Genomic DNA, 25,888 nt, shown 5'->3' with positions numbered 1-25,888 from the left:
TCTGCAAGGCAAACAGGCAAGATGCATGTCTTCTCTTTTTTTCCGCATTGTGTCATAATCTGCAGGTTGAGGTTGAGTGTTGGTGGGCGCGATCGAAATCGGGGAGTGCGAGGGTTTGGGCTCGGCTCGTCGGCACAGGCGGGAGGGGGCAAGCGACACCGAGACTACCCCCACGAGGGAAAGAGGGCGAAACTCGCAGCCCAAGCAGACAACAAGCAGGGAGACAGGGAGACAGGGAGACAGGGAGGAGGAGGAGGAGGAAGGAACAGAAGACGAAAACTTTCCGAGCCACGCGACGTTGACTCTTGTTGCACTTCTCTGCGCCACAGCCATTGGGTTTTTGTTTATTAATAGCAGATTGATGGATGTACGTCGCAGATCGAGAGGCATGCATATGTACATACATGTATGTACATGCTAGTACTAGGTTTATTTTGATGTATCGTGCATGCATTGATTATGCTGGTGCTGGTGCTGGTGCTGACCCTGATATACGACTACGACTAGGGCTGTTGGTGGCGCAGACTCAGAGTCTGGGGGAACTCGGTACTGGTAGGCTCATCAATAATAATGCCACAACGGCGAGCGGAGGAGCAGAGGACAACAAAAAACGAGATTAAGAGAGAGAGAGAGAGAGAGCTGGAGCTCAGGCAGCGCAGGTAGTGTGGGCAGCATGGGCAGCGTGGGCTCGCCCGGCCTTGGCTCATGCAACGCGATGTCATTTTGGGTCGACGGCGCCCCCGCCCTTACACAGTCAGCAGCGGCCTGATTGGCTGCACGCGCTCGCAGCCTGTCGTTGTCGCTTTTCTTAATTTGGTCGTGACAAGGCTCTGAGAGCATGGCCATTGCCCATGGCCCATTACCTCGGAGAGGGCAACTGGCGACTGGCACTGGCGCAACCACCAACTGAGGTACCGACTGGGACCAGACACGGGCAACGACGGGGAATCACCAACAGGGGTTGGGATCCTCCTGCTTATTTGCCCATTTGCCCAGCTGCCCAGGGAAAAACAGGCTGCTGCAGCGATTGGATACTGTTATGTAGGTCAGTCTGTTAGCACCTCCTCTCCTGGCTTAGCAAGTCTGTCAGCAGTCAGCAGTCAGCAGCCCAGCAGCCCAGCAGCCCAGCAGCTCGGCAGCTCAGCACTCGTTCATTCACACTCGCTCGCTTCGTCACTCATTCGCTCATTCGCTCCTTTCAGTTTCGTTTCGTTCCGTTGATCTTGTCTCTATCTCTCCATCTATCTCCAGTATCTACCTAATCCATCTCGTCATCCCCTTCCCATCCTTCCCGCCCTTCTCGACCCGGCTTCCTTTTCCCGTCCTTTTTTTTCTCCTTGGCCCCCCCTCCTCCAGCATCATCCATCCAGCTAAGCCAAGAAAGGGCCAGGCAGGCTTACTACAGTACTGTTGTAACTTGTAACCCATGCTATCCTGCCTGTCAAGCTGTTCCTTTTTCTTGTGACCGATCCCCCTCCCTCCGCTCTTCCCGCCCCAAAGTTAGAGTTCTTCATTGAACTGGAACCTCCCGCCAACAGGAAACAAGGACCCAAACAAACAAGAGCAATAAACGCCGACGCCGATGCAACAGGATACAGGCAATACCGACTTCCCATTCCGACTCTGAACCGCCCTCAACTCTCGCGTCTTGGGAGTCTCACTATACCATACCGGCCTGTGATGGTCTAGACGCTGCCAGGTTGAAGCTTGATACTCCCACCACCGGCTTCAATCTGCTCCAATCGCGACCAGCTGGGCTCGAAGAAGAGTCTACGCCCTATCTACCCGTCGTTGCATAACACGAAAGCGAGCTTCGCATCCTACGCGCCGTCTCTCATTGTCTGCCGCCCTACTAGTAGGCAGACTCGCGAACGATCACCGCCGTGGAAAGTGTCGCCCACTATGCAGCTCCTGCCAGCGCTTCTCTTCCTGGGCGCATACACGCTCCCGTTGATCAGCGCCGCTCCCGTTGATGGCGTAAGTTTCACATCATCCCTCCGGGTTTCCCCCGGATTCCTCATGACACGCGAACATCCCATTCTTCAACGGCCTGCCATCCCCCTCCTCCCATGACGCGAAACTGAGACCATTTGGTGTCTCCACCGAATATGCCAACTTAAGCTCGGCTTGGAAAGCTAGCTAGCTCTCTGTCTCTTGTCCTCCATGCGTTCTTGGCTGACCAGCATCTCCTGCTCATACAGCGCTGTACCGACTTCCGCGCATTCGCGCCCTCCCTGTCCGATCTCTCGTATATGTCACGCCATGCCCTCCCGCGCAAGATTACCACGGCCACGCATTCGACGATAAAGCACCTGGAGCCCGGCTTTCATGAATTTGTTTACCAGTCCGCCAAGGCGATTGATTCGGGGGAGTCCTATTCGCGCATTGCCGCGCGCCATGCCGGCGCATGCGCCGTAGGCTCCGCCGTGGGATTGATCCTGTTGTGGATCTTGGCGCGATGCCTGGCGGCCAAATGGCGGAAATATAGGAGCCAGAAGGAGTGGGGTCGCAAGTCACGAGGCTCGTTTATCCAACGGTCAAGGCCACTCTCCATCGGCAGCCGAGGCGAGATCGTGTTCAACACAGACGAGAAGGAATGGGATGTGCGGTGGGCGAGGGAGTCGGGCGCGGCCGACAAGGCCTGTGACCGAACGCAAGGTGTCAGACTATACTAAAGAGCATATATCTTCTGATGACTCTTTCCCTCCCGCCGTTCCGCTGCGGCGTCGAGGTCGCGAAGCCGAGTCCCAGCAAGGACACATAAAACAACAAATACCAAAACACCAAATACATTTACCCACATGCCTGGCATTTGCAGCTTGAGCCTTTACGCTTCGAATTTTTCGTCATTCATCATCTCGGCACATGGCTTGCTAAAGAAAACGGAGTTTACATATACCAATGGCGTTTTTTGTTTCGACTGCAACTTACATATCACATCGTCTGTTTACTCAACCTTCCGGCGCTCGTTCCCCCTCCCATGAGTCCCTCGTTTTTCGGCAAACGAGGCAGGTTGTGACCCTCAATACACCGAAGGGTGCTTGTATATATGCGTGGCATTTTTGCAAATATTTTTACTTTTTACGAGAGACGAGCCTTGCGATCCTGTTTATCATCATCTCTCGCTTGGATTCACAATGATCAACAAAACACACATCAAAGCCCTGTCATCTAAAGAGCTGGGAAGAAGCCCCTCGTCGAAGGAAAGGCTTTGGTAGACAAAGGAAAGAAGAGGGGAATTGAGGTATATAAGCGAAGAAAAATACTCAATAGATACCCATGAACATAAACCATATACCGTTTGTTTCTATGTTTGCTACATTTCCCTGTGGCCGTGTGTGCTTCCCCTGCTGGTGTTGTTGATGTTTTGATACTCGTCGCTAGAATCTGGGTGCACCTAATATCTTTGACGTCGTGCCTTGTTACTACACCACACGTGTGGTTAAACTTTGAACTACCACTACCGAACTAGTGGTTGGTCTGGTCTTCCTTCTCTTCCATGCGTACACAGGGCGGGATAGAGTGTGTTGATGCAGCCAGGGAAGTTTACTTGCAAAAGCGCAGGACCCTTTAGAAAGTATAACCTGCTTAATTTAATCTGGAGGCTACAGCGCGTGCGTGATCTGAGGTTTATCTACGAGCATGCATATCAACATACGAAATGAATGCATTGCTGTATAACTACTTATCACTGCGTGTAAAACGAGCAGCGCGTATGGGTTGGGTTCAAGTACTTAATTTTGTAATCGTCGTGGTTTTCTCTCTACTGAAAAGGGGCCGATACACATAGCTATGCTCGGAAAGGTTCGGGTTCTCCGAACGCGGACTAGTGATACCGAGGTATCCGGGCTCCTCCCCCTTGGAATCACCACCTTCTTCCCGAATCTAGCTCTAGTGGTAGCAGTCTATACCGATCCCATCTATACGCAGAACACGCAGAACAGAGCTGATCTCCCAGTCTATGCAAGCAAGCCTGGATCAGAGAGAAACCTCTGCAGGCAGGGCGAGCAAGTCCACATTCCACCCCGGCTGCTGCTCCCTTGTATGCCAGTGAAAGCATAGTGATATACCTAAAGTATATATGGATAAAATTGAAAAAGAGCCATGAAGAATGTGGTTGTGTATCTCCATCAGTCTGTTGTTGCAATTTGCCCCAAAAGGGTGGGTGAGTGTATAAGGTGGCCTGGTCACTTCCTCTCGTGACTACCTCTCACCAACTCATCAAGCCTTTGCTCCGATCAAAGCCGCCGCGCAGCTGCGTGTCGGGCTTAACCACTTTGCCTTGCAACACTGTGTACTTGATGATGTTTTCGCAGTCCTCGGGCTTGACGCGAGCCAGCCATATACACTGCCCCGCGCCGACATCGTCATCATCCCCTTCCTTATTTTCCTCGGTCGATGTCGCCGCTGCTGGTGCATCATCTCCTTCAGCACCAACAACCGCAGCGGCCTTGTTTGTCATCTTTGTGCGCGACACGGGTTTGAGGTCAGCACCACCGTTCTCCTTGTCGTGTTGGGCGCGCTGCACGCCGTCGACGCCGAACGCATCGGGGCGCCGGTAGACCATCATGTTGGCCGAGTACTTGTGGCCGCCGACGTGGGAGATGAAGTAGATTCCCACGCCACCCGGGCGCCCGTCGTCGAGGTCGCGGAAGAGGCCGAGGGGCCGCAGGTGGCGCTCCAGCTCCTTGCGCAGCAGGGGTGCCGACTGCCCACACCGGGCGTCGCGCGTCTTCTGCGAGCAGAGCAGGATCAGCGCCGAGTGCGGGCACGGCCGCGACAGCAGGTCCGACGCCGTCGGCGGTGGCAGGCTGTCAGTGTCCTGGGGAGACAGAGACATGGGGATGCGCTCGGGTAGCGTCACGGGCGCCAGCGGGCTCGCGTTCGTCGGGGCATTGTCGATAAATCGCTCGACCAGCGTGGGCACGGCGGCCGGCGTCACGTTCTCGACGAGGCGGAAGGCGGGTAGGAGGAGGACGGTCGTGGGCGCGGCGTAGCGCTCAGCGTCACTGTGGGCGTGGCTGTTGGGGACCAGCATGTTGCTCGCGCTCAGCATGAGGCGGCCGTTGGCCGGCTTCTTGGAGCAGCCGCCGATGGCCTGCATGACGGAGCCCTTCTCGTCTTCGACGTCGCGCACCCAGTCGGTCTTGCCTGTCGCCACGAGCACATGCGTGCTCCAGCCCTTGATGTGCCCATACAGCAGGTCGGCCTCGTCGATCTTGAAGCCACGCGGGTAGTTGATGTGGCACGAGTCGCAGTCGTGCAGGCAGGCGTCGCCGTCGACGGTCGGGTCGGTGGCGGGGAACAGGGCCCGGGCCGAGGCGGCTTCTTGCTGGGAGGCCGGGGTGCCCGAGAGGGGCGTCAGGGCTTTGCGGGCGCCGTCGACGAGGGATCGGAAGCCCAGCGCCATTTTCTGCTTCAGCGGTGGTTGTGGTAGCGACGCTTTGGGGGAGGATGTTTTGGTAGAGGCGGAGGGGGCAGGAGGGTTTTTGGTCGTCATGATGAACGAATTCGTCTCTTGGGCTACTTGGGTACTTTAGTTAATCTTATCTGATGGCGGCCCGTTTGCCCCTCCACATTCCCGCGATTGGGCCCCGTACAGGCGCTATAAATGACTTGCCTAACGCCGAGTGGGCTGCCGGAGCCGACCGAGCCTCCCCTGCGCTCCCTGATGCTCGGAATTCCGATCGGGATGTGGGGTTCTGGCTAGGAGGGGGGATAGTGTACCCGACGTTTCCAGAAGCAGTATCTAGAATCTAGAGGGGGCCCTGGGGTTTGTGTGTCCGTGTTTCTGTATGTGCGCGCCTGTGTGCACGCGAGTGTGTATGGCCACAGCACGGCACGGCACAACAACACAGCGCAGCTCGGTCAACCAGGACAGGCCGGGCACCCGTTGACTGCGCCGAGTGTCGGCGGAAGTGCCCCCCCTCCCAAGGCTGGCGTTTCTGACTGGAGTGATGGTATCGTGAGTTGCAAGGTGCACCTGCACCTGCACCGTCTGTTACGGACTGGTCGCAGGGGCAAGCAGGGGCGGGGCAGATTGAGACTGGGGAAAAGAATATACTGTGCCCAGCGGAAGCAACAAAGCCCGACGAGCGGAGTGTACGGGGAAAAGGGGTCGCAGGAACAGAGGTGCATGCGGCAAGGTTCTAGACTAGCAGGTGGCAGGCCGTCGTATTTGGCGAGAATCCCACAATGGGCTTGGCGGAAGGGCCAGGTGATTTCGAAAACCGCGCAATGGACTATTCTCGCCCCCGTCCAATCGAGAAGGTGGATAGGCCGATCACTTCACGATGTCGGTGCTTGTTGTTTTGGCTTTTGCTCGTGTCGGGCATTGCGGCAGTGGAGCGGCCCTTTTGATTTGGTCGTCGTCAGCTTTTATATGCTGCTGCTGCCCAAGCGGGCACGTACTTGATAGAGGTCGGACCGTACGAGGGAGAAAGGAAGAGGTGGGATGCGGGAAAGGAGCAATTTGTCCTGCTTGTCGCTCGCCGCCTCTCCCACTACCACTACCAGCAAAGCAATGTGGTTGGCTAGCTCCAATCCTTATCTCACCAAACATCGATTGAACCTGAGTAGGTTCGGGAGAGGAACTGTCGAGAGCGACTTCGGACGAGGGAATGCCGCCTTCAAACTAGCATGACTGAAATAGACTCCCACGAGAAATAGACTCCCCGCGAAAACACTAGGCACTGGATCAGTCCGGGATCCGGGCCCCGGAGGAGACGAGCCGCAGGCCTAGAGTCAGTCCTGGACTCTCCTACCGTACAGTACCAGTGGAAACTAAAAAAAAAAGTCCGAGCTTCATCGCAAGCCGACACACTCTGCGACTGACACTCCGACACTCTGCGGCTAAAGCCGAGCCTTCATGTTTATGTTAGGTACAGTAGCACCAGACCACACCAGACGTACCTTCCTTCATCCGAGGCAGCTTCGTAACTCCGCTCGCTGCTGCCAATCTGTAGCCGACTCCTTCCTGCCTTGCGAAGAAGAAAAACAAAAGTGAGCCAACAGGAAGGGCAGTTACACTGCATCTACAGAGAGAGAATGGGCAATTGATGGGACGATGCTACATGTAACCTACCTACCTACCTACTTACCTACCTACCCACCTAGTAACCAAAGCCGCTTCCATTGGCCATCTTCGCATCCTGCCGTCCCGAACTGGCAATGCGACTCCCTGCTATGCAGCCTGGTTAAGTGTTTAACCGCCGTCCACTGTTGCTTGCATGCCTACTTTTCTGGCCTGAGATTCACAAACCTGCAGAGGGGTGGGGAGCAAGAGGTTCCATCCCCAACGTTGTCACATGGGGAGATATCCTTCATGTTGGGTATTTATGGAGAACCGCCGACACTACCCCCCATGGGATTTCCAGCCTGGCCCCATGGGCAAAATCTTTCCAGACTGCCATTGAAGTCGTACTCACTGCAACTCTGTATGCATCTGTAGTGGGGTAAGATCGATTTGTGATATGTCCAGCAGCTGCAACCACAGCTGTCGTCGTCAACGTCGTCGTCGTCGTCGTCGTCTTCGTCTTCCTGCTCGGGATCCACCCCCGACAGGGAATATTACTTGCGCGCTTGTATGAAGCAGAAAGCAATGTGTGATTGAACGGGCAAAGAAAGCATCACTGAATTACTAGAGGCCATACGTGATAATGTAACGTGGTTTGTTGAGTAAGGGTATGATCATTAAGTGTTGCTTGATAATAGTAGTACACACAATCGTTAAAGCTATAGATGTGGATGGATATCTTCCCTTCCGCTCAAAATTATAGGCGGATTAACCCCTTTCTGAATCCCGGACAATGCAACCAATCAACGCCTCCCAAGCGCCAGGCCTAAACTGGCGATCCCAAAGCCTCCCGCTACGCGCTACAATGCAAAAAAAGACTGTACCCAAAAAGGCAAGCAAATGTCCCAGACAATACCCAGCTGGTGACTTAGGTTTGAGACTGCTTGATGGAAGTAGCATGCTCGGGGCCATCATCCTCTTCTTGGACAACCCACCCGCGGCTCATCTGCACGGCCCGCTCCCAGTTGGCGTACATGCGCGCCACTTTCTTCTTGTCGTTCACGGGCTTGAAGATCTTGACGTGGTCCTTGATGCGCATCATCTCGGCCACATCCTCAAGGCTGTCCCAACCGCAACCATCGGCAGCCATGCCGGCCGCAATGGCGGCTCCCAGCGCCGTGGTTTCGCGCATGGGTGGCCGGGCCACGTGGATGTCAGACACGTCCGCTTGCGTCTGCATGGTCAGGTCGCTGTTGGACATGCCACCGTCGACCGCCAGAGAGTGAAGCTTGTGGCCAGAGTCGCGCTCCATAGCGTCCAGAATGGCTCGCGTCTGGAAGCAGGTCGCCTCCAGTGTTGCGCGGGCAATATGACCACGCTTGGTGTGTTGCGTAATGCCGACTAGATGGAATATTAGTCAACCTGTTCATCTGTGTGCCTCTATTGGGCCAAGAGGGGGTTGGAATGCTTACAGATAGTTCCCTTGGCATCGTCGATCCAGTATGGCGCAAACAGTCCACTGAAAGCTGTGACAAATACCAAACCGCCATTGTCCTCGACGCTCTCCGCGAGAGCACTGATACGGTGCGAGTCTCGCTCAAATCCGAGGTTGTTAAGCAAGAACTTGACACCAGAGCCAGCAACGGCGACACTGCCCTCGAGAGCGTAGACGGCCTCGCTGCCCTCGCCAAAGTCGTATGCGACAGTAGCAAGTAAGCCATACTTGGATATTACGGGCTTTGTCCCAACGTTGTACAGCAGGAAGCAACCAGTACCGTATGTGTTCTTTGCCTGGCCAGCGTTGAAGCCACATTGGCCAACCAGCGCACTCGACTGGTCACCCAGGCAGCCACCAATCTTAACACCCGCGAGGGTGCCTCTGGCGATGCTTCCATAAGCATCGGGGGAGGAAGACGGCACAATCTTGGGCAAAGCGACCTTAGTGGGGTCGATTTCGAAGAAGTTCAACAGTTGGTCATCGTACTGCCGGGTGTGCAGGTTCATGAACATAGTACGGCTTGCGTTGGTGGTGTCCGTAACGTGAATGTTCCTCTCCGTACCGCCGTTGAGCTTGTAGATCAGCCAAGAGTCAACAGTGCCAAAAGCTAAGCGGTTCTCCTCATACGCCTTGCTGACTTCTCCATGGTGCTTGATCATCCACATCAGCTTAACGCTGGATGGGTATGTACTGAGAGGAAGACCGCAGAGTTCGGTGAGCTTCTCAGCGCCAGGGCGGTTCTTCAGCTCGCGCACCAGATCCTTGGTTCGGGTATCAGGCCAGACAACAGCTTGGCACAGGGGCTCGCCTGTGTTCTTGTCCCAGCAGATGGTCGTTTCACGCTGATTCGTAATACCGACAGCCTTGATCTGAGATTTGAGGTAGCCCAGAGCGACAAACTTCTCCGTGGCCTTCTCGATGCATTCCTCGACGGTATCAAGGAGCTCGTAGGGGGCTTGGTCGTGCCATCTGCAGAGAAACGATTAGCTACGGTGGTTTGACAAGTCGCATTACAGAAGACATACCCTGACTGAGGATACAAGTTCTCGAACTCGATTTGGTGCATGGCGACCGGGTCCGCCCAGCTATTGAAGATGATGAAGCGAGACGAGGTTGTGCCTTGGTCAACACTGCCAATGAACCAGTCGTCGTGGTTCACTTCTCGTGTTGAGCCATTGCTGGCACCGTTCGAATAACCATTGGCGTGGCCATCGACGTAGTCGTTGAGCTGGTCACTGGGGTGGCCATTGGTATCGGCGCCGTTGGTGTAGTTGTTGGTGTAAGGCGCACCATTGGCACCATTGGCGCCGTCTTCGGTGATGAGTCCAGGCATGTGGTCGTTTGTTCTTGCGCGTTTCGGATAAGGGGACTCAGAATCTGACATAGAAATGGGGTGGTGTTTGGGTGTGTCTTCCTTGGAGAAGAGAGTTGAATGGTGTGAGAAGGTGGTGGTGGTGTGTTGGGAGGAATGTGTAGTATGGGCGGAGGATTGTCCGGAGAACTCTGGGGGAGGATTGGGCTCTTGAAGTAGTCGTGGGAAGTCGGCCTGTAGTCAGCAATTAGGGTGGTGTCCCCGCGGGCGTAGGGAGGAGACAGGGAAGTGGGCCACGATCCGAGGGTCGGTGGGCTTCAATGGACTGGGCAGCTTGGGGTTCTCAGGGTTTCGAGTCCTGTGGAGGGGACGGTATTGGCGGCCAGATGAGGTGGCTGTGAGTGTGGAGGGTGGAGGAGGAAACAACCGCATACAAGGGGATCGCGATCCGGGTGTAGAGCAAGCGTGGGATGGGCGCGCGTAAGCGCAGGCGGGTTGGTTGCGCAATAATGTGGTTCCCCTACAAAGCAGGCGAGGGCTATGAGAACATAATAATAGGGGCCTGGTACTGCGTACAACAGGCAGGAATATCAGAGCCAAGTAAGACGTCGAGATCATCGTTATTTTTGCCAGCCTGGCGCATACCAAGCGCAAGCGCAGAGGGTTGGCCCCCTTGGCTTGGGGCTTGGAATCTCGTCTAAATTCTGTCCCAAGTGAAGCTTCCCGTGACTCGAGTCGAGTTCTACCACGACTCTGCTACTGAATCTGCACCACCCAGCCCGTCTGCAGCATGTACTCGCCGACAAATGAATTGCAAAATGCGCAGCGCAAAGCAAAGGCCGACCAAAGGCAGAAGCCAAGCGAACCTTGGTTCAATGCAGCCCACAAAATTGAGCCGGTGGCAGCTGCGTAGCTCGGAGTACTACTCCTGGTTAGCCTGCGAGTACGTACATCAATCTAGACTGCTACTGCGCATACGCATGTACGCACGCAGGCGGGGTAGCGTGGGTTGGGTTGGGATGGAATGCGATGGGATGGGAGGCAGCGTTGGGATGTAACTCGACCACTGCCAAACCTCAATGGGGGTTGCGAGACTGGGGGGGGCTTGGCTTCTGGGCTGGCACGGCTTGCACGGCTTGCTGCGTGGAGGTCGGGCTCCTCGATTGGAGGTGGCCACGGACGGTACATACGGGATCTCGGTGAGTGTAACAGAGAAGAAGAAAAAGACTTGACAATCTATTTTCCTCATAACCCTTCGCTGTGATCCGGTTAGCAGGTGGACGATCCCTGCGACGGGCCAATCAAGGCGCTTTCCCGCTGTTCTGGGCTCCTGGAGAACATTGCGGAGAAGCAGCAGGGCCCCCTGAAGCAGAAGAAACGCCCAGAAAAATCCCAGGCCAGACCCGGGCCACGAGACACCTCGCGGGTTTCAATGGAATGTCCCCGTCCACTTTTGATATCACGGATGGGTTCTATTGCGGGGTCCTCATCTCACAGTATTGTTCATGTGAGTCGAAAGAAAGCAGGGGCCGCAGGAAAAAAAACCAACATCCCCAGAGGACTATTGGCCGAGCCTGCGCTGAACTTTCCACTTCGGGGAACACCCTATTTCTGGCCCTATCTGTTCTTTGTTTTTGCCCTGGCTGCCGGGGCCAGTACTGTCCCATCCTGTACTGTGCAGCCGTTTGCTGCGAAGCCACCGTTTTGGACCTGCGTCTGCCCGTTCAAGCTCTGGGTCGCTTTTCCTTCCGTTTCGAACTCTCGTCGGTTTCTTCCAGACCGGGGGTGTCTAGTGCCTGTTTGTCTGTTTGTCAGTGCCCGGCTGCCAGGACAGCACGCCACGGGTAACGGGAGTGCCTTTCCCCAGTTCGCGGCCGTACTCTCGGTCGCTTCGACTACCTTGGTGTTTCCTGTCCTTCAGCCTCTTGATCCTCCCGGGGCTTCTGCCCCGGGCGTGACGTGCCTGGTCCAATTTTCTGTGCCTGATCGGAACCATCTTCGCTCTTGACGGCCTGCTCCACATATATGACAGCAACGCCAGTTGACACACAGTTGTCCTCTCTCCAGTCCGCAGCGGATGTGTTTGGCTGTCCAGTCTTATCGTAACACTCTCTACCCACCTATCTTCATGCTAAGTCGGATGCTAAATGTACATAAGTTGCCCCAGCCCAGGACCAGGGCTCTGATGACTCAGGTTGCAAACAATCGACATGCATCGATTTTCGATCTGGATAACCGTGGGTTATCTCCTTTGACGTCAACCCGACCCTACGTCACTCCATGGCTGTGACGGCAAATCCAAAACTCCATGTTCATGTCAGATTGTCGATGAATCCAGAGCAATCTCGAGACAAGAATCAGCCTTCTTTTGCCATCCATGCAACCGCAGATCACACATAAGCAGTGACTTCATTGGGGTAGCATTGGCCAACTCTGTGTATAATCAACAGTGCCACTCGAATCAACATGGGAATAAACAGTATTGTTGTGTAATTCGACTCGGTCGCTCAACGTCCCTACCAGTCCAGTATCGAGGCTCCTCGATCTTCCCATCACAGCTACTGCTGGGCCAAGATGCTCGGTGTAAGGCGACTGGACGGCACAGCACATCAAGTGCGTGCACATTGAGCAACCCCAACAATCGCGACCGCCAGCGGGGAGCAATGTGCAATTCAGACCGACAGACCGACAGACCGTTTCGAAGCGTGCAAGTACCATTGAAGCTGGCGATGTGGGGTGTTCTCTCCTTACAACCAGCGGACAGGCACCCATTCCCGTCTTCTAGAAATCCTCGACGTCATGGTGGCGGCCTCCAAGCACGGCCCGTAATTCGCGCCCCCGTCAAGATCGCCCAGTAGCTGCCGGCGCATCAGATAGGCGCGCCGACGACACTGCTACAATGCCGATCGGTTGCCGGAGCTTTTTTAGTACGTTGCGCCACATGAGGCAAATATAAATGTCGTCATTCATAGCTCTTTTAGCAGGGGGATTCTGCGAATAGAGACTTTTGCTCTCCTGGACAAGTATATGACGGATTGCGTACGAATCTACTCCTGCTTGCTCACTGGCCTACCTTTCACCAACTCCTTGTGACCGACGGGCTAGAGGTATCATTTGTGTCAAAATGGAACTGTTGCGATCATGTACTCGGCAGTTTTCTTGCATGGTTCCCTTTGATGGCGAAAGCGCTGCTTACACCAAATTACGCTGTACCTATTACAACGATCAGGTGCGATGTGAAAAGCAGCGCACTCGCAATCAAGAGAACACCTCAGGCTACTTGTGGCCGTGTCTGAGTTACCATGTATTCTGTCACCCTCCCAGGGTCCTGCAATTAATTTACCGATCGCAGAAGCCACGGCCGATGTGTACTGCTGACATTCGGCAATGGCGCGTTTGATGAACCGAAGTCCGCGCCGGACACCCCGTCAGATAAGGTCGTCCACCTCCGGAGTAAGCAATTATGACAAGTAAATTCACCATATGATGTGAATGCTGTGGCCGGTATCTTTTGTTTATCTCTGCTATAAGCTGGGAGGACAACCTACGGTCAAACCCTCCATTAAAATGATCACGGTTCTGGCTCCAAACAGAGGTTGTTCGCAGCATCATTGAAATCATTGTGCATTTTTCACTGCCCAAGTTACTGCCAGGCTGCGAAATCCTCCCCATCATGATGACATTACCGTTGCTGTCCATGCTGGTGGCCACACTCCTCCTGAGGCACGTGGCCGCGGCTTACTCCAATCTTGACTCCTTCGACGTCCGCGAGGCCACGATCGACGGCGTACACAATGCCCTCTTTACCGGCATGACGACCTGCCGCGCCGTGGTCTCGAGCTTCATATCCCGCATCGAGGCCTTCAACCCGACCATCAATGCCATCATCAGTCTCAACCCCGACGCCCTCTCGCTCGCCGACGATCTAGATGGCGATCTGTCGGCAGGAAACGCCACGGGAAGGAGCATGTTCTGCATCCCGATCCTGCTCAAGGACAACTACGACGCCGTGCCCATGAACACGACAGGCGGCAACCTGGCCCTCGCCGAGAACCGTCCCACCGCCGACGCCCCCACGGTCCAGGCCTTCAAGGACGCGGGCGCCATCGTGCTCGGCAAGGCCAACCTGCACGAGCTCGCGCTCGAGGGCCTGTCCGTGTCGTCGCTAGGGGGCCAAACCCTCAACCCGTACGACCAGACGCGGACACCCGGCGGGTCCAGCGGCGGGACCGGCGCCGCCCTCGCCGCGAGCTTCGCCGTCCTGGGCACCGGGACCGACACCGTCAACAGCCTGCGCAGCCCGGCCAGCGCCAACGGCCTCGTCAGCGTGCGGCCCACGTGGGGGCTCCTCTCGCGCGCGGGCGTCGTCCCCGTCAGCTACACCCAGGATGTCGTGGGGCCGATGGCCCGGAACGTCAAGGACTTGGCCGTCGCCCTAAGCGTCATGGCCAGCGTTGGCTACGACGAGGCCGACAACGCCACTGCGCTGTCGCGACCTCCTGCTGCCTTTCTTGGCGGGCTGTCAACACACGACTGCACGGATTACTCGGCCAGTCTCTACGGTGGTGGCCTCGCAGGGTTGCGCGTCGGCGTCCTCGACGGGTTCTTCAACCACAGCGACTCGTCCGAAACCAGACCCGTCAACGAGGCCATGTCGGCCATGCTGGGCTTTCTGAAGTCCGCGGGTGTCGAGATCGTCAACGTCACCGAGCCAACCTACAACGCGACTGCCCTCGCAAAACTCGACGTCCAGACCGCCGAGTTTCGCCAGGCAATGAACGCTTACCTCGCCAGCCCGAACATGAACGGGGCCGCGCCTGCCACGCTCGACGAGCTGTACGAGAGCGGCAAGTTCCTCGTGATCCCCAGCCAGTACGGCTACGTCAACACCGCGCTCATCTCATCCACCGCCAACGCCTCCTACACCGTCAACAAGGTGGGCATCCAAAACCTGACCCTAGCGCTGCGCGCCTCCTTCGCCCAGGACGGCCTCGATGCTGTCCTCTACCCGGAGCAGAAGAACCTCGTGGTCAAGCTCGGCGCGCCGTCGCAGAGCGGTCGCAACGGCATCCTGGCGGCCCTAACGGGCTCGCCCGTCGTAACCGTCCCCATCGGGTTCTCGCCCGCGAGCGAGGACGCACCCATCGGCGTCCCCATCGGCATGGAGATCCTGGGCCTGCCTTTCACTGAGTCCAAGCTACTGAATATCGCGGCGCACATCACCCAGCAGTATCCGGTACGCAAGATGCCCTCATTCGCCAACCAGTCCGTTGAGACCAAGTCATATACCAAAGTGCCCATCGTCACACCTAACAACACCAATATACTGGACCAGTACCCCATTGGTGTCCTCTCGTAGTGATCGGGTAATGTGACTAGGGTTTGTTGGGTATGGGGAATTGGCCATGGTACATTATTCGCCATTATACCTAGTATTAGAGAGTTATACTTAAGTAGCAATCAACATGCCTATGCAAACCTTGTTGCGTACTTGACAACTTCATCCACACGGGTACGAAATCTTCAAGGTCGCCGTCTGAAGCTCGCCGGTATCGGTACATGTGGTATATTGTGCTATTCAAGCGACTTGATAGCATAACCGCGCAATCTGTCCTGTATACATGAGGGAATATGGAGTGCCGTGATATGATGTTCATCACTCTGAGCATAATATTTATTCTATTAGATGTGATGCCTGGTTAGCAAATAGACATCGATCATTTGCGGAGAGTACCTATTAGACCAAAGGCGGTATTGTCGCCATCGCGGGGATAAGTGGAGGAACCTAAAAAGAGGGTTGTCAACCTTGCATTTCGAATTCTACATTGTGATTGAGGCAAGGAAAGAACTTGATAAATTAAGCACATTATCCCGACCGAGCATGCTGGATACAATAACATTGTGGGAGAGAATCATAGGAACCCCTTGATTGAATGTGCAAGGAATAAAGCTAGAACTCGCTTGACTGGTACGCTGAGGAAATAAGCATATTCGCAGGACGACGCAAATGAGAACGTTTTCCTCCATCACCACTTCGGTTCTCTTTCTCCGGGCTTGCTAGTGAAATTTCATTCCACCTCATTCCGGTCAGCAAACGGATCATTCTCATCCTCATCTTCTGCCTCCGAGTTGTCACTTTCGACAGGTGGAGGCACAGGCCGAGAGGCTGGCTTTGATGAGGCCGATGGCCGAGGAGGAGGCACGGGACGCTGTGGCTGGGTTGGGCTCAAACTTAGGCCAGCCATTTCCGAGGTAGGGCTCATGGGGCTTGTTGGCGACATGGGTGATTTGCCCTTCTCAGTAGCCACTAAGATTGTTAGTATCACAGGACGCTGTTGCGCATGGTATGTACTTACTCCTGTAAAGGTGAGCCTGCTCAGCCATATCATCTTCGGAGTCACTGTCTGCATCGATGGAGCGATCGAGTTGCTCGAAGGTCATCAGTGCCGTGACAAGCTCGTCGTTGGCATGGAGGAGACCGCCGAGATACTCCTCGTCATTCACGTTATGAATCTGCAGTCGTTAGCAAGTTCAGGAGTAACAAAAAGTTTCAGGCTGGTAAGCAACATACGTATCTCAAAATCTTCCTACGCAACTTTTTGCAGGCCTCGAAACGTTCAACGGCAAGAGCATTGTCAGAAATTCGCTCCTTCTCTCTGTTGATACTTTGCATAGCATTGTTCAAGTTTGTTGTAGCGATAGATGCGTCGGCGATGGCTCCTTTTATCGCGGGCTTCTCTGCCTCGAGATTGAACGGCTTCCGTTTCGCCTTATCTTTATCCTTTTTCTTGTCCTTGGACGAAGAGCTGGAGAAAAACGAGCCCGACTTCGAGTTGGACTTGACGTGACTGAAAGATTGGACAGTCGCAGCTGGTTGCGGGAAAGTAGCAGGGGCCTGCGAAGACGAAGCCTGAGGGGTGGGCGACGCCTTGGATTGTTGCTCCTGTTCATCTTCCGAGTCACGGAAGGGATCTTGTTCAGTCTCGCGAATGACTTTGGATTTGTCCTGCGTTACGACTTGTTTCCGCCGAGGTAGTTCCTGTCAACGTTAAGCAAAAGGGCCTTTTCTAATTAGTAGACTTCATCATACCTTGTAAAGCGCCGCAATGCGCTCCAAGCCTGGTGTGCCCTTGTACTCAGCGGCCCAACTCCTGTAAAGCTCAGAACATTTCTTCTTGACCTCGGCGTCTGACAAGTCTGATGTGCCGCACACACGTAAACGCTCAAGCAACGGCTCATCGGCAAAGGTCTTTTGAAAGCGAGGACCTGCGTTTTGGATCAAGCCATCTAACAATGTCAAAGATCGGATCTGTCGATGCACATTTCCATACTTCAACTTCTTCCGGAGCGCGCGAGCAGCCTCGGTAGGCCCAGCAGCCTGCAGCTTGATGACCTCCACCAGATCCGGGATACCACTAAGGTCATCTTCCTCAAACTGCTCGCTGGTGAGCCGGTCAATGGTCACAGTGATGGCAGAATAAGGCTTCTTCTGCAGGCCAAATCACGGTTAGCTAAGTCATTGGGTCGCTACGGTCATATCGTGTTCTGAAAATCTCACTATGAGATCAAGAGATATGCCTAGGGCTTAGGGGAGTGAATGTCCAAGCTCACCTGGGAAAACATAATGGCAAACGATCTCCGAAGCGCCGACCCAGCTCCTTGCCCGCAGTCAGACTAAGCCGAGAGTGTCTTTCGGAACAGGACAAAACGGACTCTTCGGACGCACGAAAGTCCTGTCGAGCTCTTCCGATCTAGTGCCGTCTGATGTGCGCCTGCGTCAGACTGGCGGTCTATGGAACTGGGTTGAGAAAGGGTGACGTAGATAAGATAGACCGCGGGGTAAGTAAATAAAGCAAAAAAGAAAGCAGCGAGGGGCTGGGGCAGTGCGCGACCTGCAAGCAGCGTGAGGGGCGTTGTGTAGGTAGTAGCGAGACGGTATCTTGGTATCGCGGGAACAAGACAACGACAGAGGAATCAACCGTGTAGCGCGCCCTCAAGAGGGTAGCCTACTTGAAACATAGGTTGATTCTATTGTTAGAGACTGGTTGGTTGTTTGTGGCTTGTCGGTATGATGCCACCTGTTTGCGGGGGGATATACGAGTGGAGTCATATATCCTCTTAGTTCATATAGCCACCTTAGTTGCATATATGTATCAATCTTAAGCCCGTGCCAATGCTGCTCGTCTCAGCCCAGAGTCGTGCCTTCCCTCCCCGGCGATTTTCTCAATAGCCGTTCTCCAGCTAATGAGTAGACATTTTACAAGTTTGTGAAATATCCCATCAAGAAAAAAGCAATATGTGGCATTTCGGAATGCCAAAGACCACCTACGGCTGTGATTATACATGAAGATCATAGCTGTCAATACATATCTGCCTGTATGACATGAGGTGGTGGGCATATAAAATGCAGTAGCGCGAGCCGCTTTACTCCCAACTTTATGTTACTTCCATTCCAGATTTGCTGGGTTCATATTGGCAGTTGCGGAAGGCACGAGGCAGAGACAAGTTGCAAGAGTTGGCAAACCCAAAGCCCCGTCTGGTCGGATGCTTCCATGATACAAACCAATTCATGCAAACTACCTACATAAGTAGTTTGCTCCCCTGCCACGCCTATTTTCGACCTACCGTTTTTGAGGTTCTCACCTGGGATGCTTACCACACCCTTCCAAGCACAAGGCTTTCTGAATACGAGTCACCCAAGTCGCTGATATGCCGTCTCAGTGGCAAGACAATCACGGCACTGGAGGCTACTTGGGGCTTTTTGGTGCACAATGGCCTGACCTCAGGTATAACCCCTGTCTCATGAGTCGTCTTATGGAGTCGTTTGACATATATCTGCAGCGGCGAGGAAGGAAAGGAGGAACTTGCTGGAAATTACTGCGAAGCGTTGGACAGTCATGGATTTCTGCAAACCGAAGAGGTTCTAGCTGCCCAGGGCGGAAGTCGACTCGGCAGCCCCTCTGGAGCCACTGGAATTACATGCGGTAACAAGAACGATCTTGTGCCTTCTCAGATTCAAGAACCGCCCAATAATGCCCAGAGAAAGCGATCGATATCCCCTAAACCAGAGTGTTGCCCGAACAAGACATCACGTTGCAATTCAGCCACTCCGCGGGAGAGACTTTCGCAAAGCTACCAGATTGCTAAGGTCGGTTCTGTTAATCAAGACCAACAGTGGTCGGGGATGCGTCTTGTCAGTGTTTTCCCTGGCTACGAGGACCTTCACAATCATGAGTTCCAGTTCAAGGCTGCAACGACAGGTCTTTACACGCCCACTTCAACCATGGAACATGAGTATGAGAGCCAAGGTATAGACCCAGGTGTTCGATCTCAATACTCAACTCATGGTCTTAGTCATGACCGACTTGGCTCGCCACCTCCGAGTATGCCCGGACCCAACGAAGCCACCCCAAACCGGGCACAGAACGACTCGGCTAGTGATAGGCATTGGCCATCACTATCCGACTCCAATGACGAGTACCCGATTGATTCAGAGAATGAGAATGACATGCTTCAGCTGTTAGATAGTACTGAAGCATGTATCGAAACACACATACCCCCATCGAGTGTCTTAAACCAGTGGGGTAGAGACTCGAGATCCGCAGATGTGTACGACCAAAACCTACAGCATTCACCCCCTCAACCGCCTGCCAGCCTCGGCGATGAAACCGAGCAAGCCCATGAAGCCATAGGAGAAGGCAACTTCTTGGATGAAGAAGTTGATTGGGATGCCGTGTACGCTATATCAGCGACAATTCCCAGAAACACTTCCTTGGCTAGGTCCCGGGAAGAAGAGGAGCCAATTGCTGAGGTTGAAGTCCCAACCGATGAGCAGCAAATGCCATGTGATGGAAGTGAGGGCAGACTTGAACCGCTCGCGCCCTTTGTGCGGTCTCGATTTCCTGGGAAAGTTCACGACCGGTCGGTTTTGCAGGTGCTTTCTTCGGAAGTAGTGCTACGGACTTGTTTTCGCACTGCGGAACTCATTGAACAGGCTGCGCATTGCTATAATCACCACCAAGAAGTCGTGTTTGAGTTGTATGCGAAAGTGAATTACTCCAATCGTGAAGGTCTCGGAAGAAAGCAATATTTTCTGCTAGAGGACCTGTTCGAGGACCTGGAGCCTCACCTGTTCGGCACTCTTCCCCAATGGAAACCCGGGACCCTGAAAGATCAACAAAGCCAGGCATTTACTGAGATCACCTCGCACAGATTATGCAGGTGTATGTGTAAAGCAAAAAGGGACTCGAAGGCCGAGATTGGCTGGGTACTTGACATCCTTGGTATAAGAGAGTCAGACTGGGAGCAAATACAACATGCGAAGATGATTGTTGGTGAGGACAATGGCAAAGTAGCTGACGAGTAGGTGTTTGTCTCGGGGTTCTGAAAGCAAATTTTGAGACGGCCTAAAATATCTTCTGTGGGAGGAGATATCACCGAGACAGATCTCGTTCTCATCATCTCAGGAGTTGTGGCTTTAGCTTAACATCAACCAGCACATAGCAGATCAGTCGGAATGATGCCAGGTCAAAATATACAGTTTAACCTCTGAACTAGTATTACACGCCATGACGTTTTAGAACCCGGTGGCACTTGCAGGCGTTGGGACCTCACGGAGGGGGGACTCGAATAGCTGCATGCCAACTGTCGTGATACGCAAGAGCTATGCGAGGCCCCTTGCAAAGGCCTGTATTTGACTTCCAAGTTGTATGCTCTCTCGCCTCCAAACACGGCAGTGGCCTTTATATGATCTCCTGGTAGTGTGCCCGGGTCTCAAAATATAAAGAGGAGCTAATATAAAATACGCTGCCAAGAATCAAGCCCCTTGCCATGAATATTCCCTCTGCGCTCACCATGTGTTTTAGTCACCCCCCTATGGCCACGCTGTTCCCCTTCTTTGCGTGGTATTCGTGCCTGCGCTCGTAGACTTTGGCCTCTTGCACACCTCTTTGGCCTCGCTTCTCCTCGACAACCGCGAGCAGCTCTGCGCGAAGCCTCTGCTCGAGTCGGTCGAGAATCCATTCTGCCTCCTCCCGCGTGTCCATGAGGGGGCTCCTGTGGCCGACCCAGCTCCATTTATTGCCATCTTCCGCGTCTGCCGCCCCTGATTCGGCTAGAGGCTGCTCGCTGGACGACGAGTTTGGGACCCAGAGACCTCCCTGGCTCGCTGGAGGGGAGTCGCCGGCGACGGTCTGCAGATGTTGGGAATTGTCGTCTTGGCCGTTGAAGTCTTTCTCGTTGTTGTTCTTCCTCTTCCTGGGCTTCCGGCTGGCCCTCTGGTGCGTCTCGGCGCTGCTCTCGTCTTCGCCCATGAGCCGCAAGTACCATGCCCACTTCTGGAATGTGTACTTGTGGGGCGGGCTGTGCTGCAGGTGCTTCGTCACCCGTGCGATTTCGTCGATGAGGACAAGATGATATTCGGACCGGGTCTTGGGCAGTTCGGACGGGAAGTCCTCTCGCGCTATGGATTCGACGCGACTGGCCAGCGCCAAGCCGTCTTCATTTCCTGTGTTATTTCTTTGCGGTCGAGGTTTTTGGGCTTTCGACTTGGTTGTTTTGGTGCTGATTTGGTTTCCACCGTGGGCAGGTTCCGAGAAGGCTAACGTGCTCGGCGATTCCTGCTCCTGCGCCTTTTTGGGTGGGAGAATTCCAGTGGGCTCCCTTGCACCATGTTCAGCGTTGTCATCAGATTCAATCTCATCTTCATCTTGGTCTTCGTCTCCGTTCTCGTCTTCGTCCTCATCATTTTCTTCATCGGAATTGGAAGGCTGAGCGGCGCCCAGAAATCCCGGCGGTCGTTCCTGTATGCTCTCGCCCCTGAAAACTCCATCCAACGATAGTCTCTTCAACAAGGAATCGATCTCCATCCGAAACCCATACTCCCCTGGAAGGATGGTAATATTTCCGAGCTTGAGTGTCCCATCTTTAACCCACTTGACCACAGTGTCTCCCGCATTAGAGATGAGCACGGTCATCGTGGGCAAGGCCAGTAGAGACCAGAAGACAAAGAAGGCCTTGCCAGAGTTTGATACGGGCGTCAGGTCGCCATATCCGATTGTGGTCAGCCCGGTGAAGCAGAAGTAGAAGGCGTCGAAGTAGCTCCATCCTTGGTACGGCCTCTCGCACTCCTGGAAGACTTTGGCACCCACCAGCCAGAGCACTAACCACGTGGAGAGGGACACGGCCAGGGCGGTCCATCGCCTTCTGTTGGATGCTTTGTTCTGGATCTTCCTCATCAGCTCAAATTCCTTCTGCCGCCTTTCGAACTCGGTCCACATAGACTTTTCTGCATCTTCCGGTCCCGTTCTCGCGGCCCCAGGACCGAAATCCCCAATAGGCTCGAGCACACCGTCTTTTCCCCTACGGCGCATACGACGAAGGAGCTGCCGCCTCTCCTTCTCCAGCATCCGCGCGTCCAGCCGGCGCTTTCCGCGGTCCAGCATCAAACTCCGGATCGAACCAATCACCAAACCAAGGCTGATTACGCCCACCAGCGCATAGGGTATGAGCAGGGCTCGACCAAGAGTACTCAGCGGCGAGAAGTCGCCGTAGCCAACAGTGAACAGTGTGATGTCGGCCCAGTAGACGGCATCGAGATAATCCCAGCCGTCTTCGATCTTGGAGAACACCAGAGCGCCGAGCAGCAGATACACCAAGAAAAGAATCGTCTGAAGCATCAAGGTTCGTTGGCTCACGGACAGCTCAAAGTCTTTGCGGTAGTGCCCTGACTGAGCGCCCCATACGGTAACGACCATCAGCGACGCGACTATGAAGTACAGTATAGCAGCAAAGATACCGTAGTAGAAGGCCTGCGACCAGACGTACTCGATCTCGGGTTCGGCGACCAGAGATCCGCTGGCGGTGGATGTAAGAGCGACAAGGAGGATGGCGGAGATGTACCAGCCGACGATGGTGATGGGCTGTGCTACCGAGAAGCGCACCCGTTTTGCCATGTTCAGCAGCAGGAACATGTTGGATATGATAGCAATGGCCAGCTGGATGGCATTGATCACGGTAAGCCAGAGGGGGTCCCTGAGATCAAATACGGCTTTTGTCACGTCCGAGCCCGGCAGTATATGCTTTCTCCAGTACTGCACCAAAGAGCAGATACTGAAGGCGGATGCCACGGGACCGAGGGTTCCGGCGATCATGGGGAAGGCCGAAGAGGCAAACCACCAGCGACTGCTCTTGCTGTTAGCCAGAACTGCTGTAGGGGATGTCTATTTGGCAACTTAACTTGGATCCAGATAGTTGGGGCCCCTGTCGACGATACCATCTTTGCCTTTATGGCTCGTTCCATCGACAGCCTGAGCCCGGCTATCGATGTTGTCGTTGAGCTCTGCTGCTTCGTTCATGTTGAGCCTCGTTGATCTTCCAATGTGATGATATACTTAGCCCTTTCGGGATGAAGTAGTGACGGCGGGTAGTGTTAACCAGCAACGAGCCCGAATGATATACATCCCCTCGGTTTTGTTGTTATAGGACGGAACGCCGGTCCGGTACTGATTCTAGACCACTGCTGGAGGAGGCTGTGTGTGGCGATGGCTGAATACTATCAGATATGGGCTTGCCTTGAACAAGAGGCATCTATAAAGTGTATACTACTTACCGCCAAGCGCCCCAAGCCTTGGCGGGAAAACGTCCCCTTAATATGTCTAGATTGGGCGACCAGGTTGATGGGTGTTGGCCAAAATAATGGTATGACGTACGCTAGCACCATAACATCAACGCCAAACGGCTGGATGAGACAGGCCATTGGTTGCGGTGTCCCATGTGGTCATTTGAGTGTCAACTGGGGAGAATGACCCCAAGCCGCTGGGAGCTTCGGCTCTGAGTGGACAGTTGGACCCCACTAACCGACTGGTCTTTAGTGGCCGGTAGATTAGGCGATAAGCCTAAACAGTCACTTACAGGGCTAGCCTTCCCAGTATTCCAAGGTTCTTCGTAGTGCTACTTTACATTGATGCAATTCTCATGCACCGCGCGACGCGTGACATCCATATCTAAACCGGTACGCTGTGGCTCTTCACCAGTCGAGGCTATTTTACAGTGTCTGACTGCCTACGAACTATCACCGGCCATGATTGCTGTCGGCCAGCAATCTTCTCTCTGAACGAGCATGCGAAGATGGCTTCAGGTTCAGGGGATCCTCGGCCGAGCCGTTTGCCAGACGCGCCGCGGCCTAAGCACGGTAACCCCAGCGCCAAATAACATTGAGCGAGTCAGAGTAAAATGTGGCTCTTCAGGCAGCATACACGTCGAGTAAGTCCCAAAGCATCCCGGAGAGGAAGACTTTGTTCAGATCGAGAGATTGATGTTGATTTTCCTGGGAAAGCCTGCATAATTTGGCAAAGGTGACTTCGTCAGACCCACTCATGATATACCTGCCACCCTTTGGGGACGGCCACTCGGGACATCTGAATCAGGTGCCCGCATTTTGCAAGAAATACCTTACAGCTGTCATCAACTATCGCTGGGCCGGCGTTGGCCCTGTTTCGGGCTATGAGGCTGATGAGGAAAGCGGTCCATCGTCGCATCTCGGGTGGCCCATGCCAATACACGATACTCTGCGCGGCTACAGCTGGATCCTCGAGAACCTCACGCCCCTGACTTCCCCTCGACGAGATGTTTACGTCTTCGGCTCCTATCTGGGTGCCTCGTTGGCTACGTCATTGGCTTTGACCGAGAATCATCCTCACCAGAGGACAACCATCCGTGGCTTCGCTGCTTATAACGGCATCTATAACTGGACCATGTTTCTACCCGATCACCCGATCCATCAACTGCCCAAAAACCGATCATACAATATCTTGGAAGACATTCTTGGCCAACCAGCGGATCCCCTCTTCCAGGAAATGAAGCACCAAACCGAGACTCTGTTTGCTAACCCTTCTGATCTTTTTGACCCCTTTGTTAGCCCCTGTCTTTTCTTCCACACGCCAGGGCTTCTTGTGCCGCCGGATTTCCATTCTTCTGCGGCGACCAGAGCATCCTCTCCACCACGGTCTCTTGATGGGACCGTAGATGCGGTCGATGAGATGATAGCCGGCATGATGGAAGAAAACCCTGACAGGCCTCTACGGCGGTGGCCTCTGGTATTCCCACCAAGGAAGTCGACCCTAAAGATTCCTGAATGCCTGATACTGCATAGCACGGCACCAACGCCTGTGTACCCCCATCGGGGAGGTTCCGGGAGACTGAAGAGGATCCCCGTCAGCAACCACTTCCGGACACAGGCACACGAGCTGGCCGCGCTCGTGCGCCGGAGCCTCGAGAAGATCGAGTTCAAGGAGCGCTTGGCGTGGGATGACAGTTTTGGAGGGTTCGGAGGATTCGTAGAAAACATGGACAGGCGGGTGGGCTTGCGAGACGTCGGGTTTGAACGCTCTGCCTTTGAAATACCAGACGATGCGCAAGCAGCCATCAGGGAATGGCTGGAAGACCGCGCGACGACCGATCCGAGAGATCAAGTAGAACATCTTGTTGACCCAGAAGACTTCTGGGGCCTCTACTGAATCCGTATTCATAGAGGCGGGTTCATGGAGAAGATAATTGATATCCCGCGTTCATTGCAAAGCTGCTATCTCTTTCGGGCGGTCGGTTCTGGGATCCTCTCCCAGGCAGCCGACTGGGTTAGGAGAATTCGGCCCCTCTGAGTATTGCAGCATTGTTGGCTTCGTAGCTAAAATCTGCTGGTTTAAGCCATACGAGCGACAAAGCACGAACGTGTTGTCTCGATTGAACCATACATCATATAAAGAGACATTGAAGTATACATATGCCAATGGCCCAGATACCGTAGTCAGGCTGCATCGCTGTGATTTAAAAAACAAAAAAATACAACGAAGACTGGAGGTGGCAGCGATCTCATTGTGCAGGCCGCAGGCTACTCTACTCTGCCTACTTACTGTAAGTGCTTGAGCTTGAGCTTGAGCTGTCACCCCCTGTTTTGGAATTGCAACCCACTCGCGCTGCCCCGCGCTCCGCTTCGTCCCAATCCAACACCGACTTGCTCCCAGCAATAATTCGGACGTCGCATCATCGAAACCAAACCACCACCAAA

General features: G+C 54.3%; 8 protein-coding genes across 8 annotated transcripts; 4 read left to right on the top strand and 4 right to left on the bottom strand.

Annotated features, from left to right (window-relative positions):
* Nucleotides 1-1,902: 1,902 nt before the first annotated feature.
* PG986_011969 (uncharacterized protein) lies at nt 1,903-2,675 on the top strand (the record flags this gene model as incomplete). The annotated part of the gene is made up of 2 exons (XM_066848191.1): nt 1,903-1,977; nt 2,202-2,675. The coding sequence occupies 2 exons, from the start codon at nt 1,903-1,905 to the stop codon at nt 2,673-2,675; spliced, it is 549 nt and encodes a 182-aa protein (XP_066694887.1).
* Nucleotides 2,676-4,210: 1,535 nt separating this feature from the next.
* PG986_011968 (uncharacterized protein) lies at nt 4,211-5,500 on the bottom strand (the record flags this gene model as incomplete). Its single annotated transcript, XM_066848190.1, has 1 exon — nt 4,211-5,500. One exon carries the CDS (start codon nt 5,498-5,500, stop codon nt 4,211-4,213), a length of 1,290 nt encoding a protein of 429 aa, XP_066694886.1.
* Nucleotides 5,501-7,943: 2,443 nt separating this feature from the next.
* On the bottom strand, nt 7,944-9,846 carry PG986_011967 (glycerol kinase-like protein; the record flags this gene model as incomplete). Its single annotated transcript, XM_066848189.1, has 3 exons — nt 7,944-8,416; nt 8,488-9,482; nt 9,539-9,846. 3 exons carry the CDS (start codon nt 9,844-9,846, stop codon nt 7,944-7,946), a joined length of 1,776 nt encoding a protein of 591 aa, XP_066694885.1.
* Nucleotides 9,847-13,498: 3,652 nt separating this feature from the next.
* Nucleotides 13,499-15,184, top strand: PG986_011966 (uncharacterized protein; the record flags this gene model as incomplete). Its single annotated transcript, XM_066848188.1, has 1 exon — nt 13,499-15,184. One exon carries the CDS (start codon nt 13,499-13,501, stop codon nt 15,182-15,184), a length of 1,686 nt encoding a protein of 561 aa, XP_066694884.1.
* Nucleotides 15,185-15,893: 709 nt separating this feature from the next.
* Nucleotides 15,894-17,448, bottom strand: PG986_011965 (Protein lsb5; the record flags this gene model as incomplete). The annotated part of the gene is made up of 5 exons (XM_066848187.1): nt 15,894-16,132; nt 16,182-16,338; nt 16,397-16,864; nt 16,916-17,314; nt 17,437-17,448. The coding sequence occupies 5 exons, from the start codon at nt 17,446-17,448 to the stop codon at nt 15,894-15,896; spliced, it is 1,275 nt and encodes a 424-aa protein (XP_066694883.1).
* Nucleotides 17,449-18,534: 1,086 nt separating this feature from the next.
* On the top strand, nt 18,535-20,191 carry PG986_011964 (uncharacterized protein; the record flags this gene model as incomplete). The annotated part of the gene is made up of 2 exons (XM_066848186.1): nt 18,535-18,611; nt 18,667-20,191. 2 exons carry the CDS (start codon nt 18,535-18,537, stop codon nt 20,189-20,191), a joined length of 1,602 nt encoding a protein of 533 aa, XP_066694882.1.
* Nucleotides 20,192-20,690: 499 nt separating this feature from the next.
* PG986_011963 (uncharacterized protein) lies at nt 20,691-23,180 on the bottom strand (the record flags this gene model as incomplete). Its single annotated transcript, XM_066848185.1, has 2 exons — nt 20,691-23,032; nt 23,099-23,180. 2 exons carry the CDS (start codon nt 23,178-23,180, stop codon nt 20,691-20,693), a joined length of 2,424 nt encoding a protein of 807 aa, XP_066694881.1.
* Nucleotides 23,181-23,944: 764 nt separating this feature from the next.
* Nucleotides 23,945-25,340, top strand: PG986_011962 (uncharacterized protein; the record flags this gene model as incomplete). Its single annotated transcript, XM_066848184.1, has 2 exons — nt 23,945-24,087; nt 24,161-25,340. The coding sequence occupies 2 exons, from the start codon at nt 23,945-23,947 to the stop codon at nt 25,338-25,340; spliced, it is 1,323 nt and encodes a 440-aa protein (XP_066694880.1).
* Nucleotides 25,341-25,888: the final 548 nt, after the last annotated feature.

Source organism: Apiospora aurea (genome assembly GCF_038362705.1).
Source record: "Apiospora aurea strain CBS 24483 chromosome Unknown utg000008l_segment0_segment0, whole genome shotgun sequence".
Classification (NCBI taxonomy): Eukaryota; Fungi; Ascomycota; class Sordariomycetes; order Amphisphaeriales; family Apiosporaceae; genus Apiospora; species Apiospora aurea.
The sequence above is the reverse complement of the archived record's forward strand: the minus strand, read 5'-3'. Positions and strand labels throughout refer to the sequence as shown.